The sequence below is a fragment of the Filicampus tigris genome, chromosome 2 (assembly GCF_054856515.1).
Source record: "Filicampus tigris isolate MCC_2025a chromosome 2, RoL_Ftig_1.0, whole genome shotgun sequence".
Taxonomy (NCBI): Eukaryota; Metazoa; Chordata; class Actinopteri; order Syngnathiformes; family Syngnathidae; genus Filicampus; species Filicampus tigris.
This window is the reverse complement of record NC_141218.1, coordinates 9,641,917-9,661,646: the sequence shown is the minus strand read 5'-3', so window position 1 is coordinate 9,661,646 and position 19,730 is coordinate 9,641,917. Positions and strand designations below refer to the sequence as shown.

Below are 19,730 nucleotides of genomic sequence, written 5' to 3'. Positions count from 1 at the left end.
AATTTTGCAGTAGGACGTTGTTGTAGGGGTTACGCGCTCGTTCACGTCTCTCACGCTTTGGCTCGCGCACAACGGCGCGTTCACGCCGTAACCAGAGCGAGCGAGAGCAAGTCTTCATCATCATCATCGTCATCACCATCAGAGCTCCATTCAATTTCTGGCCAGACGCTGACCAATTCAGAGCTACAGAGCTACAACAATGGTATGTTTAACGACGCTTTTCACACTATTTGACGTGTTTTATGTACTGGGTTGAAAATGAAAAGGAAGCATTTTACTGATATTAATTCACTGCGACCCTCTTATCCACCCTCAAAAAGATAAAAGCTGTTAGTTTTTTTTTTTAGCATCAAACCACCACAGAGAGCCACAGAAGCTAGCTTGATCGTCACCATTCCGCCCAAATACGTCTTTTTAAGTCGTGTTGATCGTCCAAAATTGCTTCGTGGTAAAGGGTGGATTCAAATGTTGGGATTTGGGGGCCTTTTTAAAACGTCCACGGCCTGACACGACTGGCGCCATTTCGCCCATTTCCTAGATTCGCCCGACATTAAAGGCTCTTTTTTTTTCTTTAAGAGAGCCCCTTGGCCGCACTGCTTCTTGTTTGTTGGGAAGACAACGAGCCATCCCCGGTTGTCATGGCTGTGTTGCATCTTTGTGTTGTTTGGCCGCGGGGCTCGGCAATGTTTCGTGTCGGGCTGGCAGGTGCAGAGCGAGCGAGGCGCCTGCGGCTAACAAAGCTAACGGTATTGTTAGCATGCTAAGCTAACGACATGACATCTATTACGGCTGCGCGAGCTGTGATTTTTTTTCTCTTTCTTTCTTTGTCTCGTTTGAGGTTAACTCGACTCTACACACTAGCCAGAGGCCTCCCAGTATGGTTAGCGAAATGATATCGATCACGGGCGGAAATTTGATTTATAAAATTTTTTTTTAAATCCAGCATATTGGTTCGTTCGACACGGCTAAATGCTCGTAAATGAAGCGTCTTCGTTTTTTTTGTTTTTTTTTTGTAAGGGAAGCTGGCGTCCACTTGTCACATGTGCTGCATTCACGGCCCCACCCTGAATTTGGTGCAAAGAGCATCCTAGTTTTACTATGAATGGTAACCAATCCTAACAATTTAATCGCCTAATAAATAGCAATTTGTAGACTTCTTTCGCCACGCATTCACTCGGTCGTGGTGGACATTGAAGCGAATTATGAAGCGTTATATAAGCCGGTTTTAGCAGCGGAAGCTAAAAGGCCGTCGCGTCCGGATCCTCATTGCGCATCTTCCCTTTTTTTTTTTTTTTGCGGCGCAGTCTGCACCGCCCTGCCTACACGTCACGCCATTTGAGGCGACCACGACAATTATGGCAAGCCGTTGGAGAATTTATCCAGGTAGTTATTTTAGTAACACTCTTTGTCTTCACTAGTATCATTGAGTTAAGCAAAAAAAGTATAAAACTGTAGTGCGTGTTCATTTTAATAAATGCTAATTTTCTGCCACAGCGCTGTTTGTAAAACAGGGACTGCTGAATTAAGAGGTTTGGATTCAATTCAGCAGCCCAAGAGCACGATTACCAAAGTAATTAAAAAATATATATTTTTGGAAAACAAGAAACTATTTGATAAAAAAGAGCCCAGTAGCCTCAATTTAACCTTTGTGGATCGCCATGATGATTGAGAATCTACAAAAAATGAAGAGAAGAAAAATAACAGTTTTTAAGCAAGCACCATATTTGTTTTCCATTCGTATTGTGAATGTAAGTTAAAATGGCATAGGCTTTTTTGTTATTTAGTTAATCTCCATTTATTCAACATACATGTGTACACTTTGAGTGTTCATCAGCAAATACACACTTTTATGGAAAGCTGTTTGAGTATGTATCCAATATCCTTGATTTTTCATTAAAGTGGTGTTTCCCAACCTATGTTGAGCCAAGGCACACATTTCACATTGAAAAAAAATCTCACGGTACACTACTTAGCAAAACAGTTAAGCAAAACCGTTAATACAAAAAGTGGACATACATCTTAATTTTGTACCTTCTGTCATCTAGTGGAAGAGTATTTGATTGTTCTCTCTGATTGTTCGCTCTCTTACATTAGATTGTTGCCATAGATAAATGAAATATTTTCTGTAAAAATAATTTACTTTGGATTATTTACCGCAGCACACTGGTTGGGAATCACTGCACTAAAGATCGCACTAGTAGAATGAATGGGATGCACCGGTCGATGTAATCTTTCAAGTAATGTTTTTTTTTTCTTTTTTTCTTCCACTAGTCCTACTTTTGGCCTACTTGTATACAATCAAACCTTGTTGAACTACTGTGCTGCATAAGTAGCTATGCCAGGCCCAATGATTAGGCAGGTTTCACACACCAGTTGACTCCTTGTTAAAGATATTAGATAAATGCGCACTACTAGGACGCCTGAGCCACTGACAACTAGAGTGGGTTGACTCCAATTTTGTGAATTTACAGGAGACTGATTTTAGGTTTTATGGCGTTGACGAAAGGATTAGTGCACCTGTGTCAAAGTCAAAGCCCGGCGGCCATATCTGGCCTGCGGCAACATTTTTATGTGGCCCATGAAGGCAAATGATGTGCATCAACTTGATGATTCACTTTTAACAATGCAATGCTAGAGATTATAAGCATTTTTTTAACCAATCCCTCCTTTAAATTTTAAAATTAATTGAAAAATATTTGAACAATTATTTACTGTCTTCTAATTTGAAAACTAATTATCCATCAAATCAATTGATAATGTGTATATATGGTAATATAAGGCAATAATATAGTTATATGGGCTCGCAGTTGTAATGTCCCTCCGAGGGACGCCCAAACTATGATGTGGCCCGCGACCAAAATGAGTTTGACACCCCTGGTTTAATGCAATACTGATCGAAGTTCAAACAGCTGTCAGGTCTATCAATAATATGTCATGAAAGATTGACTGACATCGTCAGATACTGGACCAACGATGCAGTGGGTCTCAAGTTAAAAAAAGAAGAAAAAAATGTCTGTGCAATAATCGATTTCTATTTGTAAACAGTGACCAAGACCAGTATTTATTTCAAAGAAATGCATTTTCTCTTGTCATTTCTGCTGCACTTAAAATGGCAAAACTGGATTCAGCCCTCTTCAGTTTTCAGCTGCTCTGCTACATGTTACTAGTGAGGCAACTGTGTGCTACTAGTACTACTACATGAAATTGTACTAGTCAACATCTGGTGCTTTCCAAATAGTAGCAGCAGCAACAGTTTTAGTAGTAGATGTTGTGCCCAGTTATCAACTAGTGTACAGTTTTGCCTCACTAGTGACATGTACTTGTCCTGCTAGTATGACAAAGTAGTACTACTAGTACAGTACCGGCACATAGACCTTAAATGGGATATCAAGGATATTGAATAAATGCTCTAGCAGCTTGCCATGAAGCGTGAGCATTTATTCACAGCATATTAGTCTTCATTCATAATTCAGTGCACTACTAAGAAGACGGACGATTTAATTTCCCTCACTGGATAAATAATGTCTCATATTTGTGTACTTAAGGTGGGAAGTATAATATAGTTGTCAGTGATATATAATGATGAGTACATCTAATATGTTCAGGGAATGAATTAAAACCGTTGATCACAATTTTAGTGATTGTTTTATTGCATTTTGGTGACGTTGCCCAATGAAAGGTGCTGGTTGGGCAATGTGAGGGCATTTCCGGTCAACTGCCATTTTCTGTCGAACGTTTCAGGTGTCGGTATTGCAAACGTGAACTTGTCACTTGGACCTTGCCCTCATTGCCAAGCGTCTCCAGGAATCTGATTAGGTTAGAGAATGAATTCTGCTGCAGTTGCTTTGTAGTGCCGCTTGATTGCGAATGCAACAAAAACATAAAACTAGTGAATGCTATCATGGCGTATGCACATATAAGGTTAGTATGAAATTGGCCAAAATCCAAATTAAATGACTTGCGAATAGCTTTCAGTTTGATATGAAAATTAACTAATGAACAAATGCTGAATTATTGTTATAATTTACAAATGGAGAGGTTTCTTGCTGTAAAATAAAATTGAAATGAGATGCAAATACGGCGGCAACTCGCTATGCGCTTCATTTTGTTTGCAGTGCAGAATAAACAGCCAAATACAAAATGAAAAAACTTGCAAGGAGCATGAAGTAGAAACTTACACTGAACTGACCGCCCAGTAAATTTTGAGCTCCTGATGTTGCTCACTTGGCCACACCCCTTAAAGCCACACATTAACAACGTTGCCTACTACAATGCGTGTGTGGCTTTTGGCTTAGCTACACTTCCTAAGTTCCGTTTTCTACTTTCTGTTTTGTGTGTGTATTCATATTTGACAATCTAGTGGTGGCTTGAGATGCAAGTTTAATTAATTCCGTGTCCATGCTTGGATCACAAATCTTACCCTGTATCCTTTCCAGCCACCCCCAAAAAACAGCCTAATTTCTTTTTCCTGCTAAATATTGTGGATGCCCTTCCTTGTTATCTGGGCAAAGCAGCTTCATGGTGCATTCGTGCCACCTGCTGACGTTGTCCTTGCAGTGCAAGGAAACCAATGTGAATTGATGATGACTGGACGTTGTGGAGTTTGCTGGCGCCATCAAGTGGCGGAGTTCTGAACTGCTGCACACAGCTTCTCAAGACAGAAAATAGGTCAAGTGACAAATGGCCACTTATCACGCTTTTATGAATGTGTGTGTGGGTTCCTTCCTGGTTAATGATTGTGCCGTTTGAGACTGATCATTCCCATTACCACTCTCAGCAAACACGTTTGTCATGCTTTTGCTTCTCCATGCTTCTCCTTGATTCTGTTTCTTGTCTTTCCTGCCTTGTTTCCTATTTTCTTTGTCCATTTAGCTCCCCCCCCCCCCCATTGACACATCTAGGCGTGCGCACACTTACGTACGCACGCATGCGCTTTGTGGCATCCTCCTCATGAGACAGCATTTTCCCTGAAATGAATTGGCTTAAACAGAGTCAGCAGACACAGTGGCGTGAGTGGGGGAGCATATGGGACTCGTCAGTGGGCCATACAGAAGCGCCATTGTGGGCTACTTGAACCCTGCGTGGCACGCCTTAGTTTAGCTTAGCGTGGTTAGCATAGGCTCCTTCCTCGCCCGCATGGTCAGGCAATGAAGGTGGAGTCAGTGTTTGAATGCTCTGCTCTGCTTTGTTATTGCTGGTTCTTCCACATTTCTCAATAGAGAAAAAAAATTGGGGAAAAAAAGAAAAATGTTTAAAAATGTGTTAAATGTTATAAGAGTGCACAAAAATTAATAGCTATCCTACTAATATTAATACTAGGAACTGTTTTGCTTTGTCACTAAAATAACATGGCAATTTAGACTTTTGTTAGCCTAATAGCATAATTGCCTAAGTGTTTTTTTTTTTTTTTGTTTTTAAATAACTTTCAGAAACGAAGAAATTCAACAAAAAAAGTCCAGTTACATCCATTCAACTTTTTCTAAATGACTAGGAATGTCCAATACAACTTTTTTCTTTTTTCAGACCGATACCAGTACGAGTATTCAGTCTTGAGTACCCACTAATAGAGTAAGGTGACCGCTACTTGTGATGCATAACGTTTAAATTAACAATGACACAATTGTGAACAAAGGCATTTCTCTTTATTTCTTTTTCACACATATGAGACAGCGGTGTCAATCTGCTGCAGGATGGTGAAAATTACTGATGAGGATGACTGCCAGAATTTTTTTTCCTGATGTATCAGTAGCCTCCACAACTACCCGATACCTTGAAATAAGGCCGGTATTGGCCCAATAACCATACCTGGTATATTGGCCCATCCCTTCTGATGACCATGACCTGGAAGGCTGATAATATACACAGAAATATAGAAGAGGAAAAAAACCAACATATTTTTAGGAAGCACATTGGGCATTTTTTTTTGACATTGTGACAATTAAAAAAAAAAAAAATGCTGTTAGGCTGACTATAGTGACTGGTGAAGTGGGCTCCCGTCTTGGTTCTATTTTCTGTATGTGACTTTCTGTGGAAACAGCTGTGACGTCCTACTTGAGTCGTTTCTTCCCAGCCGCCCTGTCCCACGGCCAACAGCCGGTCACGGCCACACCTCAGCAAAGAGTCACATGCGGCCCTCGGGCTCTTGCTTGTCCTTTTTCCTCCCACTCTCGACTTTCTTGTTGGCCATGGAACACTGTGGCGATTGTTTGCTTTCAAGGCACCGATTCCGAACATCATTATTTTCCTTGGCCATACATTTGCCATCCAACTGAACCTATAAATTCATTTATTTCATTCGTTCGTTTTTCAACAAAATATACACGAAGTCAAAACAACAGCGCAATTGCCTTAATAAACAATCATAGCTGCTCCCCTGGCAGTAAACATGAGGACTTTAAAAAAAAAAATAACTGCCATACTTGGCTTCCCTTTTCCCTTTTTTATACATTTTCCCACACTCACACTCAATCACTGCTTAGCCATGTCGAAGCGCTTTGGAGCAAGCTATACTAAGTTAGGTAGAGAAGCTTTAATTCGCACGAGACAAGTTTAACCCGAATTAACCGTGCACAACGATTCAGTGAAAGATCTGGCTTTGCTCCCTGTAAAGTAGTAGTTGAATAGTCTACAAACACCAGAGTGTGTTCTTGCTAGCTATGGTAGGATATTACATCAACTGAGTTAAAAACAAAACAAACAAAAAAAAAACCTCCTACTTTATCTATACATGGTGGCTGACCATAGCTGCTTTGCAGTAATGACAAAAATCATTTTGGTCTTTATGTGACCCCAAAACCTGTGCTTTAGCATCATGTCAACAGAAGTATCCCTCAGCTGAAAATTGTCCGACAGAAACATGGAAAGTGCCAAACAGTGGTCATCGCGAATATGATTTAGAAATGATTAATATTAGTTTTGAAGCATCATTTTTGTTAACAAATGTTTGTGGTTGACTTAACTCATTAAGGCTTTTTGTTGTTTCAACCACTAGAGCCGTCAGCGCTGTTGGTTCTTTCTACCTTTAAAGCCGGGAGAGTCCATAGGTCATTTTTATTTATTTATTTTATTTTTTTTTCATAAATAATCCAGTTCTCTGTATTTTAGCCTATAAAATGCATCACAATATACACATGACGGTGTCATGAGCCCTCGGAGAATGTCCTGGAATTTCAAGCGGTAAATATACGGACGAAGGAACAGTATAGTGTTCTGAGAGTTTCATGAGGGATTGCTTCACTTTACTCATGAGTGAGAGACTTTTGGAAATTTGAGTTCTTATATGTCTGATGTTGGCATCCCTCGACAGTTTGTGAAACAATTATATGATGCAATCGCGTTTCATTTTGGCGTAACTTTTTTGACCGAGCGCTCTCGGCCGGGTAGGAAGTTCACACATTAACGTGACGTTATATTCCCGCCGCAGGCCTCCGGTGTGAAAGTGACGGACGAAGTGATCGCGGTCTTCAATGACATGAAGGTGCGCAAGGCCCAGGCCAACGAGGAGGAGAAACGGAGGAGGAAGAAGGCCATCCTCTTCTGCCTGAGCAAGGACCTGAAGAACATCGTGCTGGACGACGGCAAGGAGATTCTGTTGGGCGACCTGGGCACCACCGTGCAGGACCCCTACCAGCACTTCGTCAGGATGTTGCCGCCCAACGACTGCCGCTACGCCCTCTACGACGCCACCTATGAGACCAAAGAGACCAAGAAGGAGGATCTGGTCTTTATCTTCTGGTGAGGCTTTTGGTTCCTTGGTACCAAGATGGCCACAAAGGTCTATTTTTGTCTAAATGAAGCTCCTCAACTCCAACATAGTTCCTTATCACCAAGAGTGCCAAGAGTGCTGTTGCGTCTTTCTACAAAACTCTACTTTTGTACAAAAAACAAGATGGTGTCAAGATAATACTTTTATTACTTTGGCTTGAGTAGGGAATTCAGCAAATAGGTGAATTTGAATGAGCAGCTGCAGCGTTCAGGTTTCAAATTTCCCGCGGTCAAACACGAGCAAATGAAGCGAAGCGGAACGCTTCATCCGCGTTTAGTGTGAACATAGCATAAGTGTTCACCCACGTATTTGTGGCTTACGGACTTTTCTGGGGCAACTTGTCCTTGTCCAACTCATTCACTGCCAGACATTTTCAGAACTTCTTTTATCCTAACATTTGAAAAAAATATAAGTTCTTTCGGATTGAGTGTCTGGGTGTGAAAGATAAACATGTCCTTGGCAGTGAATTAGTTAATTTCCCGAAAACTAGCCTATTTTTGTGCCAAGGAACAATGTTGAAATGAGTTGAATTTCCACTAGACAAAAATAGTGCTTTGTCACAATGCTATGGTATCTTAGTGTCAAGGAACTATGAAGGAGTTGATGAGCTTTTAGGCCAGAATAGTGCTTTAAGGTACTATGTTGAAGTGAGTTTGAGGAGTTTAATTTAGACAAGTTCAGTTTTTGAGCCTACCTTGTGGCAATTACATTCCTTTTTAGAGGAGCCATCAGTTTGCTCATTTTTTTTTCTTGTGGCGAGGGTTGGTCTCACAAAGTGATGGCAAAGCACTACATAAGAGTCCTCAACTCAATTCAGCATAGTTTCTTGGATAATGGAGCATAGGTTCCCCCCAAAATACAAATGGGTAAATCCCTAAATGGTAAATGTGCAGGAAACACCATTGTTATCAAAAAAGACATTATTTCCCAGTTAAAAAAAAAAAAAATACATTTTGGACAAAGCGCCACCTGTTGGTGCAGTGTAATATTCTAATTGGTCAGATAAGTTTTGATGTCAGAGCTTTTGGAGTTAGGGCATAGATGGTCACCTCCAAATTTTGTATGCTGGAAAAATGGCAACTTCCAATTTTGAGGTTTTATGACGCTGTTTGTAACTTGAGTATTTTCTTCTTGCAGGGCTCCTGACGGCGCCCCCCTGAAGAGCAAGATGATCTACGCCAGCTCAAAAGATGCCATCAAGAGAAAGTTTGAAGGTCGGTATTTGAAAGCCAGCAAGCCAGTTTGCGCTTCTGTTTGGCAGTCATGGAATGGTGCAAAGATGCAAGTACTCCGATCAGGGATTCGCAAGCACATTACTGTAGTTTTTCCATGAAAGATTGTCAGATGTGCAATGGGAAATTTTCCAACTTCATACAATTGCTCCATAAAATGATTAGTTACAAATACTTTCTTTGTTCTCACTTAGTTACTACAATACTTTCTTTGTTCTCAGAGGTGGGCAGTTTACTAAAATTTCCCAGTCAGTTTATCGCCTTCCGTCTAATGTCAGTGTATCCTTCCGCCGTCCGTCTCTCCGTCTTTGTTGTCCGGTCGGATCAAATATTAGTCACCTATAGGTCAGTCCGCCAATCATTTTAAATTTCAAACAGGCTTCCGTTAGCGTTTCCGTCTACCAACTTGGACCAATTTCGACTAGCACCGCCCCCCCAAAACTAGCATTGTAATCCACATTTGGCAAAGCCTCGCAATTTGATGTACTGACGCTCTGAGATGGAAAACTGCAACCCTGTATTGGCTTTTAAAGGGGAAGTCAACCCAAACATATATTTTTCAAGAATATGTACTATGCTGGCCCACTAGTTGAAACAAGGCCTTCTGATAAATATTGAATTTGTGGAATCAGAGTTATTTAATCCACCCGTTTTTAGCCATCTCTGGGAGCGGCCGTTTTGTCACTTCTGTCGACTAAAAATGACATCACAGTTTCTCAGGGCTCAGGTAACGACCAATCACAGCTCACCTGTTTTCTGAAGCTGAGCTATAATTGGTTATCTCACCCCTGAGCATCATTTTCAGTCGACAAAAGTAACAAAATGGCTGCCCCCTGCCATGGCTAAAAACGGGTGGCTTTTGCTGCTTAACTCATATTCCACAAACTCAATATTAATCAGAATGCTTTGTTTCAACTAGTGGGCCTGCATAGAACATATTCTGGAAACACATATGTTTGGGTTGAATTTCTAAGGCTTCACATACAGTAGATAGTATTGGATCAGTTGTATTCAACCACAAAACCCTATGGTTTTTGTGAGATGGCCAAAGAAAAATCAAGTTTACCACAAAAAGAGGAAGTGGCCAACCGTGTGAATATTTTATTTCATTCACTGACTGTTGTACCCTCCGCGCTACATGTTATGCCACAAGTTTAAAGCGGAAGTCAACCATATTTTTTTTCAAGAATATGTTCCCAGCAGGACCACTAATTGAAACAAGGCATTCTGATTAATTTTGCGTTTGTTGAATATAAATTAAGCAGCAAAATGCACTTGTTTTTAGCCATCTCTGTGGGCGTCCATTTTGTCTTCTGTCGACAGAAAATGACATCACAACTGCTCACAACGACCAACCACGGCTCAGATTGACCTGTTTTCTGAATCTGAGCCGTGATTGGTCGTTGTGAACTGTTGTGATGTCATTTTCAGTCGACAGAAGACAAAATGGCCGCCCCCAAAGATGGCTAAAAACGAGTGGATTAACACTTATTCCACAAATTTATCAGAATGCCCTGTTTCAGCTAGTGGGCATAGAACATATTCTTGAAAAAAATGTTTGCATTGACTTGTTCTTTTAATGCTTGGTAGAGATGAATCACTAACATTACTTTAGGCTGTGCTTTGATGCCATCTTATGGCATTTTAAGGTATTGCGGAAAGCACAAAATATTCTGCTTTTGGGACATTGTTTTGGTGTGCCATGAGATTTTTCTCATGTTCGGAGAAACGCTGAGTCAGAGGGTAGGAGAACCGAAGCAGGCACCTGAGTGTTCTCTTGTCGTTTGTATGATCAGATGTCACGATGACGTAAGTGAGGGCGCCAGGTGTTGGTCGGTGCTTTTGGTTGCTCGGCAAGCACACAAGCCAAAGTTTCACCTTCACTTCTTCCTCTCCACTTCAACTGGAGTGTGCATCCTCATATGTTGCAATTGACACTATCATTTTACTCGTCCACGTGTGTGTGTGGGGGGGGGGATGATGCTTCGGAACAGGAAGTAGTTTCTACTCAGTAAAACTAGAGCAAGACTTGAATTTAACTAAATGTTTTTATTGTTCATTAATGTTAAAGAAAGTTTAAGTGGCACTTGTTGACAATTGCGAATATATATTTTAATTTTACAAGATACCACACTATTACATTTTACCGATTTGAACCAAAATGAGGTGGAATCATACAGGGCACATTCAAAAGTGTGAAGAAGCCATCTGTGAAAATTGAACAGGGAGTCAGCCATTTTAGTTTGTAGCAGCCATTTTGGTGTGCAATCCAGCCAGGGCTCAGGAGTTTGTTTCTGAAGCAAGTATTCTTGACACTAGATTACAAAATTTAAGCCTCAGCGTTTACAAGGTTCACCAGGAAAAAAAGTGTCTAAAAGAGTTTGAAAAAAGTAGCCAATATGTCATGAATTTGCAAAGTGACACCGAATTGAGGGGGAAGGAACCATGCCCAACTTTGAACAGGAAGTAGGCCATTTAGTTTTAGAACAGCCGCTTGCGCAAACTCCAAGCAAGAATTTGCACAATTAGAAGCGAATATCGTCAACACTAGATAATAGAAAATTTCATGTAAGTTTGATTATTTCAAAGCTTCGATATAAAAGGGGTGGTGGAAGTTAGTCCTAAAGTGAAAATACTGTAAATGTCACATCTAAGTGGTGTTACCAACCACCAAATTTTGTGTATTAAAGCGGAAGTCAACCCAAACATATTTTTTTTTCAAGAATATGTTCCCAGCAGGCCCACTAGTTGAAACACGGCATTCTGATTAATTTTGCGTTTGTGGAATATAAATTAAGCAGCAAAATGGACTCATTTTTAGCCATCTCTGGGGGCGGCCGTTTTGTCTTCTGTCGACTGAAAATGACATCACAACTGCTCACAACGACCAATCATGGCTGACCTGTTTTCTGAATATGAGCCGTGATTGGTCGCTATCAGGCTGGCTATCAAGTCAGAAATGTATATTAAAGAAATTTTTTAAAAATCCCCCCTCCTTGCTCTTTCATCTTCACTCTGTGACGTGCGCGCACTCATGGCCAACAACGAGGCGCTCCAATGAAAAATACGATTGCAAGGTGTTGGTTGGCTAGCTGGCAAACTGCACGTTACAAAGGATGTGAACAAAGGTGCTAGAGTTGTTATATGGTGTGTGGGGGGGGGCTACTTATCCATGGGATCCATTTTAGCCACACTCCCAAAAAATCAGGAAGTCTGAAATGGTAAAAAATAGTACTACATAGCTCTCAGTCTTTTTTTTTTTTTTTTAACTTGTATGAAGCCTTTAGAAAAAAATGGTTGAGTTCAATTATTAGCAGTATGACCGATGTGCACACTTCCCAGCTTTCATGTCTTTTTTTTCTTTCCATCCCGCCAGGAATCAAGCACGAGTGGCAGGTGAACGGTTTGGAAGACCTCAAAGACCGGCACACCCTGGCGGAAAAACTGGGGGGCAGTTCAGTAGTCAGCCTGGAGGGCTGCCCTATATAAATATCGGCCCTTGCCCCCTTTCCCTCCCCTAAGCCCCTTTCCCTCTTGTCTGGCTTCAGTGGAGGCCTTTCAGACGAATCTGTCGGGTTTAGCTGTTCGTTCCAGTGTGGTTTGGAAAAGGGGCAATGAATAAAACCAGAAGAATCAGAACCAGCAGTTTGTGGGACTCTCACGGGGTGGGATATTGCGGGTGGGCCGGGGAGGGGGTGCCAGCGACAGTTCACACATAAAAGGTGATTAATTCCAAAATCCAGACTGTCATTCCACTTAAAGAATATGAACAAAACACAAAGGTGAAAATGAAAAGATTTAATTGAGTTGAAGGATGATGTTTTGGTGTTTCAAGATATGAGGGCGGGTTTGTTCCATTTTGAATGGGACGCATCAACAAATGTTAGTTTTCCAACCAATTCTGCTTTTTATTTCAACTACATATTTTTTTGCCAAACTTGTAGTTAAGTTTTGTAACTGTAGTTGAGATCAGGTTTAATGTAAACTAATTCACACTCTGGATTGCACAAGACGTATCAAACATTCTCTTGGGGAACATGGTTTAATATATATATATATATACAGTATATATACATTTTTTTGTTTTGAACATGCAAAATTCCAAAACTTGGTTCCTTTTATTATTATTTTTATTTCCTGTTCTGACAACGGCATTTGATGTAGATCACACATTCCTCGTACTTTTTTTTTTTCAAACCAGGATCTCCTCATTGGGAAAGACAAAATGTTGGCGTTGTGAAGGTCTTGATGGAGAGTGACGTGTAAATGAAACATCGGTGGTCAGATTTGAGACTGAATATTGAATGGTGGATGTTTTGTATCGTCTCCTATCTCTAATAAAAAAAAAGCACTAAACTCCTGACAGTGGGTTGATTTTCTTATACACTTAATTGCCTCATCTAAGATCACACTGTAAGAGTCAATGTTATGCAGAATTTGATTCAAATGCGTCTTGGGCTGGAATATGGCGCATAAATTAAATGAGTAGTTAAATCTAATGTGTATGATGGGTTAAACTTGAGGTGTATCAATAAAGAAATTGATGATTGATAACTCTTGAGAAACATTAAACTTGTCCAAATCATAACTTCAGCCTCACAACGGTAAACATTCTCTCTTTGAAAGGAGCCTGATATTTTTGTTGAAAACAAGTAAGACATTAGCAAATGTCTTCTTTTACTTTGGAAAACTGATCAACATTTTTGGTGACTTTCTGATGAATGTTAATGGACCGATCCAGTAACTGAATCTTAATTTGTTAGCATTTTCTGTAATGTTAATTTAAACTAATCTCCTGTTTTTTAATAAAGGGATGGAAATTTTGATTGGAATAAAAAAAAATCAGATTCATGATTGTCAAAGTAATTATTAGTCCTAACACTTAAGAAATAAGAAGCTTGACGTTTGAGTGCCCACACACTTGAGTTTATCAGTCTAGGCTCTCAAAGCCAGAAAGTAAGCAGAGCTGCAGTTTTTTTATTTTATTATTTTTTTTACTTAAGCACATGGAGGAATTTGGGTGGTGGTGGTGGTAGGGTGTTCATACATGTATGAAGTGTTGCCTCTCCAAGTGAAAGTGCTTTTTTGCTGTGTTCTAAGGGGAATTGGGGGACTTGATTAATATTGATGCAATTTCTTGACCACACGAGGGCGCCACAGTACCACTCTTAAAACCCTGCTCACGTGTTGTCATAGAAATCTCTTTATTAAAATATATCAAGCATTTGTCCAAAAATAAAGTTAACATTCTGTCTCATGTTCCGAACATGTTTCTTTTCAGATGAAAAAATGAAGTCGATCCTGGAAGATGCTGAATCAACCGTTCGCTGTTTCCTCTGTAAAATACGTAAGTGGATATAGATCTGCATAAGATGAGTGTTTCTCACCTTGTAAAGAAGTTATTACTGAACAGTGGAAAAACATGTCAAAAGATGTGTTGGTGGTGGTGGTTAAGCAGGGTACACGCATACCGATAATCAGGATGAATTTGAGCTTCAGATCAAAATCGACAAAAGCCAGAGTCTCAAATGTCAGAACGTTTATCCTGGTGTGTTTATAAGGGACTTTTTCTTTCTCCTCAAAAACGGTTAAGGCTGACCTTAAATGTTAAACCTGTTAAATATATATGATGGCAAATCATTCTGTAACTGTGACGTGAAACAGAACGATAGCCAATTAAACACACACAGAAAATCTGTCTTAATTACATCATAATCCTATCCTGCAACCAAAGCCATCATACACCTGGTTATGGGATGTCTCTAAAGGATTACCCTGAGTGATTATTTTCTGGTGTGGGGTGTGTTAAAAACTCAGAAAATGATCTGGGCCGATAATCAACAATGTTAAACTTCTCCATTATTTAAGATGGAAAATCTTGACCTGTATGATCAACACATTTCAGCCGAGGTTCGTACTCTGTGATTGAAAAGGGAAATGGAATGATAACCAATTAAGAGGGGTGATAATCGGACCAAATTTGACCATAATCCTCTCATGCAAAGTCAGCAAAGGCCCGATTATCAGATGTCAAAAAGGTTATCTTGAGCAATAATCTGGTGGTGTGGGGTGCCTTAAGAGTCATTTTTTTCCTCCCTGACTTGCTGAGGAACCAGTTGGGGCTAACGCTATCGTAGATGTTACCTGTTCCATGTTTATGATAGGGAATCCTTTTGTCAACATAGGTTTATCCTAATTGGAGACTCTGGGGTTGTGATGTGAAACGGAAACATAGCCAATTAAGTGTACTATACACGCATACCGAAAATTGGGCCCGATTGTCAAAAGTCTCTACAAGATTATCCTGAGTGATTATCTTGTGGCGTGGAGTGTGGTAAGAGTGATTTTTTCCCTCCCCGTTCTGTTGAAGAAAAAAATTATGCCAACAACTTTTAAGAGCAGTTAGTTCACATATGCTGATTTCTTATCACATTTCAAAAATTGGTTAAGACGTTACAACAGGGTATGCGTGTACCCCTCCTACTGACGGGTGTTATTTCACGAGCAAGTCCCTCCTTCCGCTCAGAGGTGTCAGTCCTGCGAACAGTCCAAACGATTCCCGTGCAGCCAATAGCAAATCTGCGCAAACTTGAGCGGGGTGATGCGCACGGCCACGTTGTAGTCGCGGTTCTCTCCATCCACCTCCAGCCACTGGTGCCCCGAAAAGATCCCGATGACTTTCCTTTCCCAGCGTTCCAAGGAGTTGTCCCACACGCGGCCGTACACGCCCGACCCGCTGGCCCCTGGCCGGGCGTCGCAGTGCTGGTAGATCAGGTCGCTGGACTCTTCTTCCACCGGGCAAAAGCGGTAGACTAGCTCTCCGGGTCGGTCGCTGTCGAAACCTGAAAAGTGTATGCGGCGGCCCGCCAAGCCGTCCGGGGACGGCGCCACGGCCAGCCTCATGAAGGCCCGACGGTGGGGCCAGCGCAGCTCCAGGAGGGCATAGTCGAAGTCCATGCTGAGCTCCTGAGGGCCTTGGATCCACCCCTTGGGGACCCGGGTGCGCCTCACCCGCACCCAGCGCACCATGGGCCTTTTCCCGGACGAGTGTTCCACTCCGGTCGCGTTGACAGACGGCGGAATGAGGAAGCCCACCCGGAGCTTGCGTGCCCCCTTTACGTAATCCTTGCCATCGTGGAGGCAGTGGGCGGCGGTCAGGACGTGCCAGCGGGACACCAGGACCCCGGTGCAGCCCGTGGAGATGCGCACGGCTGCCGAGAACGGGTAGTCCAGTAGGAAGTTGTCGCCCTGGATGTTGAAGCGGCCGTCTGCGCCGTAGATCTGGCGCCTCAGGCGCCGGCGTCCCATCCTTCGGCCGGGTGTGGAGTCCACGAGACCGGCGCCATCCTCCTCCACGTCCACGGTGGTCAGCGTCCGAGAGCCGTCCCAGTAGAGGGTCTCGAAGGCCAGGTTATCGGCGGCCTGGTGACCCACTCCTCCTGCGCGGTGGAAGCAGCTGGAGTTGCAGTGGGTGGTCAGGTCCAGATGAGGATGGGCGCTGAAGCGGGAGCGCACCAGAGGGGTTGGTCGGTGGGGTACCAGGGTGGGGACTGGGAGGTGCATGGGGGGACGGTGCGAAGGCTCCAGGGAAGATGAGAGGAGAAGGAACGGCAGGAGGAGAAGAAGAGCTGGTAGGGGAGAGCTGCCACGCTCACTCATGGTGCTGCTGGAACCACACTGTCAACACACACACACACAGTAGCACATTAGTATAAGTCACTAGTATTAGTAGTATTAGTATTATTATTAGTACAAGTCCTTCCTCCTATGCATTCACAGAGGGAAAAACAAGGGCCCTGCATACCAACCAACCGAGCTTTTATATATAGCTTGGTTGGAAACCAAACCCTTCCTCTTGTGGTTTAGGGTGACCTACCTACTGTACCTAGTTAGGATTAATTGGTAGGAGTAGAAAACCGCACCCTTCATCTTCGGGGTTAGGGTTACGGTTACCTACCTACCTAGTTAGGATTATGGTTAAGGGGTAGGGTTAAACAAACGGAACCCTTCTCAAGGGTTAGAGTTAGGTTACCTGCCTACATACCTGGGTTTAAGGTTAGGGTTACCTTCCTACATGCCAGTAGCTAGTTAGATTTATGGTTAGAAAATCGAACCGTTCCTCTTGAGGGTTAGGTTACCTGCCTACTTACCTGCATGGGTCTAAGGTTAGAGTTACCTACCTACCGACCGACCGACCGACCTACCTACCTGCCTATTTACCTGTAGCTAGTTAGGGTTAGGGGCTAGGATTAGAAATTCAAACCCTTTCACTTGAGGGTTAGGGTTGGGTTACCTGTCTACTTTCCGGGTGTAAGGTCAGAGTTACCTAGCTGCCTACCTACCTGTCGCTAGTTAGGGTTAGAAATTCAAACCCTTCTTCTTGAAGCTTAGGGTTAGGTTACCTGCCTACTTTCCCAAGTGTAAGGTTAGGGTTACCTACCTACCTACCTGTAGTTAGTTAGGCTTACAAAATCGAACCCTTCCTTTTGAGGGTTAGGTTACTTACCTACTTAACCGGGTGTAAGGTAAGGTTTATTACCTATACCTGCATCTACCTACCTATTTAGGGTTAGGGGTGATGAATAAAAAAGTTAACTCCTCCTCTCGAAGGTTAGGGTTGGATATCCCTACCTTCCTATACCTACCTACCCACCCACCCAAACGACCCAGCATAACCTTTCCTCACAATGTTACCAAACTGTAAAGTCTACTCAAGTGTAAAGGCTCCTAACAATGACCCACTTGTCCGCGTGCTATAGATTATCTGAGTGAAATAGGATTTTAAGGCAAATACACAAATAAGCACTTTTATGGACGTGTGTTTGCATTCCAAAGAAACAAAGAGGAAGTCAAGTAACCTCAAAACAAGCTGTTTCTTTAAAAAGAACACAAAGGAATGCCCAGTGCCTCGTCTAGATCAGCGCTTCTCATACTCATGGCATCGCCCGGAACCGCTTGGTTAATTCCCAGCAGCGCCGGTTAAAAATCTGAGACATGTCCATAATGTGGATTGGTCTGATGTATTAAAAGGAGGACATTGCTCATGTGAAAGCGGCTTGAGGCACTTGTGCTATGAAGAGCCAAGGTGTGGCTAAGTGAAACCAGACAGGTTGAGACAAGGTGGCAAAAAAAGAACATCATTTCTCACAAAGTGCAAGGGCGTGGTTTACGCACGCGCACACATGCACACCTAGGCAGGTTAACATTTAACACACACAAAAAGCCCATCTAGTGAAATACTAAAGAAGCTGAACTGTGAATGCAGGAAAAAAAAAAAAAACAGCAACAACGAACGAATCCAATCCAAATCGAGCCTGAGCCAACAGTGGACACTGAATTCTTTCTTTTGTTGGAGAGAGAGAGAGGGAGAGAGAGAGCAAACAAGTCAAGTTTTGTTTGAAGGGCTGCGGTCTTCCACTCACTGTTAGATGAACATGGCATGCAAATACTGCCAAAAACAACCGAGTCAGAATAAAAATGATTCATTTTTTTTGGGCACATCTGCTACTAATACACAATATTGCACTCCATTCGTGCACGTGGAACTGACATACTCAACTAGTGTACTGCGGTACACGTAGCTCATTTCATACATTCCCTAACGGAAATTGTATCTATTTTGTTTTCAAATTAATTTTACCGATTGATCACCTAAATTTCCCCTCTGGGAATTGATAAAGGAGTTCTAGATTCTATTGTACATGTTATTGTTTAGTCGTCCGTATATACTATAGCGAGAGAGAAATATAACAGCGTTTGTATTCTTCTCTATGTACCATAGAGAAATATAGCCCCCCCCCAAAAAAATCGAATTTGTTCATACTTTTTAGATTTTGTTTGCTATTTCTGTATTCTGACTCTATCTATCTATCTATCTATCTATCTATCTATCTATCTATCTATCTATCTATCTATCTATCTATCTATCTATCTATCTATCTATCTATCTTTGTAGAGGTGTGCATGTAAAAGTTCATATTGATCAATGTCTAGTGAACGCACCACTGGTAAAATGCAACTTTAGGTGATGTTTGTCCTAAAAAAATATAGGTATTTTAAAAAAAAAAGTTAATATATATTACCTGGCTTATGAATGCGTGCCGTCCGTGTTTACATCCATGTCTGTCCTTTTGATTGCATGCATGTGATGTGACGAGTGGACTATGGATGGATGGCTTCCCGGGTGCTGTTGTAACCTCCCCCGCAGGAAGGCAGCCGGTGCGGCGTTCAGAGGCTTCCTGCGTGCGTCCGTACTGCTGAGCCACGACGAGTGCTGCAAATGAGTCTCCGTAGTCCTCACGCACGCGCGTCCACTCGCGCGTGGAGCTTCGGTAGCGCCTCATGCCGTGCCCGCCCGGGGCCCTAGCGCCGTTGGGTATGCTAATGTATAGCTATCCTCCCTCTTTTGGAAAAAACGAACTATTTTTGAAAATAGTGTCTTTCTTGTCTATTCAAGAACAAAATGTGTAATATTAGAAGAGAATAAAATTACATTTTTGAAACTCGTTAAAATCATTCCGTCCCTTGTTAATCTTGGACAATAATATTATAATGGTTTGACTATTTTGGAAAGAAAGATGTTTTTTTTTTTCAAACTGAAGCGTACAAACAAAAGAAGACATCTCAAATTTCTGCGAAAAGTAAAGCTATTTTTCCTGGTTTCAGGTAAAATCGAGTATGTTTTTATTTAGGATAATTTAGGAGGATAATTAACTTGATTGAAAAGGTCTTGA

General features: G+C 41.9%; 2 protein-coding genes across 2 annotated transcripts; one reads left to right on the top strand and one right to left on the bottom strand.

The window, feature by feature from the left end:
* Nucleotides 1–34: 34 nt before the first annotated feature.
* cfl1 (cofilin 1) lies at nt 35–13,353 on the top strand. The gene is made up of 4 exons (XM_086054815.1): nt 35–202; nt 7,424–7,734; nt 8,903–8,979; nt 12,374–13,353. Exons 1-4 carry the CDS (start codon nt 200–202, stop codon nt 12,484–12,486), a joined length of 504 nt encoding a protein of 167 aa, XP_085910941.1. The 5' UTR covers nt 35–199; the 3' UTR covers nt 12,487–13,353.
* On the bottom strand, nt 13,281–19,297 carry prss23 (serine protease 23). The gene is made up of 2 exons (XM_086054801.1): nt 19,080–19,297; nt 13,281–16,674 (listed from the first exon to the last, which is right to left on the bottom strand). The coding sequence occupies exon 2, from the start codon at nt 16,654–16,656 to the stop codon at nt 15,529–15,531; it is 1,128 nt and encodes a 375-aa protein (XP_085910927.1). The 5' UTR covers nt 16,657–16,674; nt 19,080–19,297; the 3' UTR covers nt 13,281–15,528.
* Between the last annotated feature and the right edge of the window lie 433 nt (nt 19,298–19,730).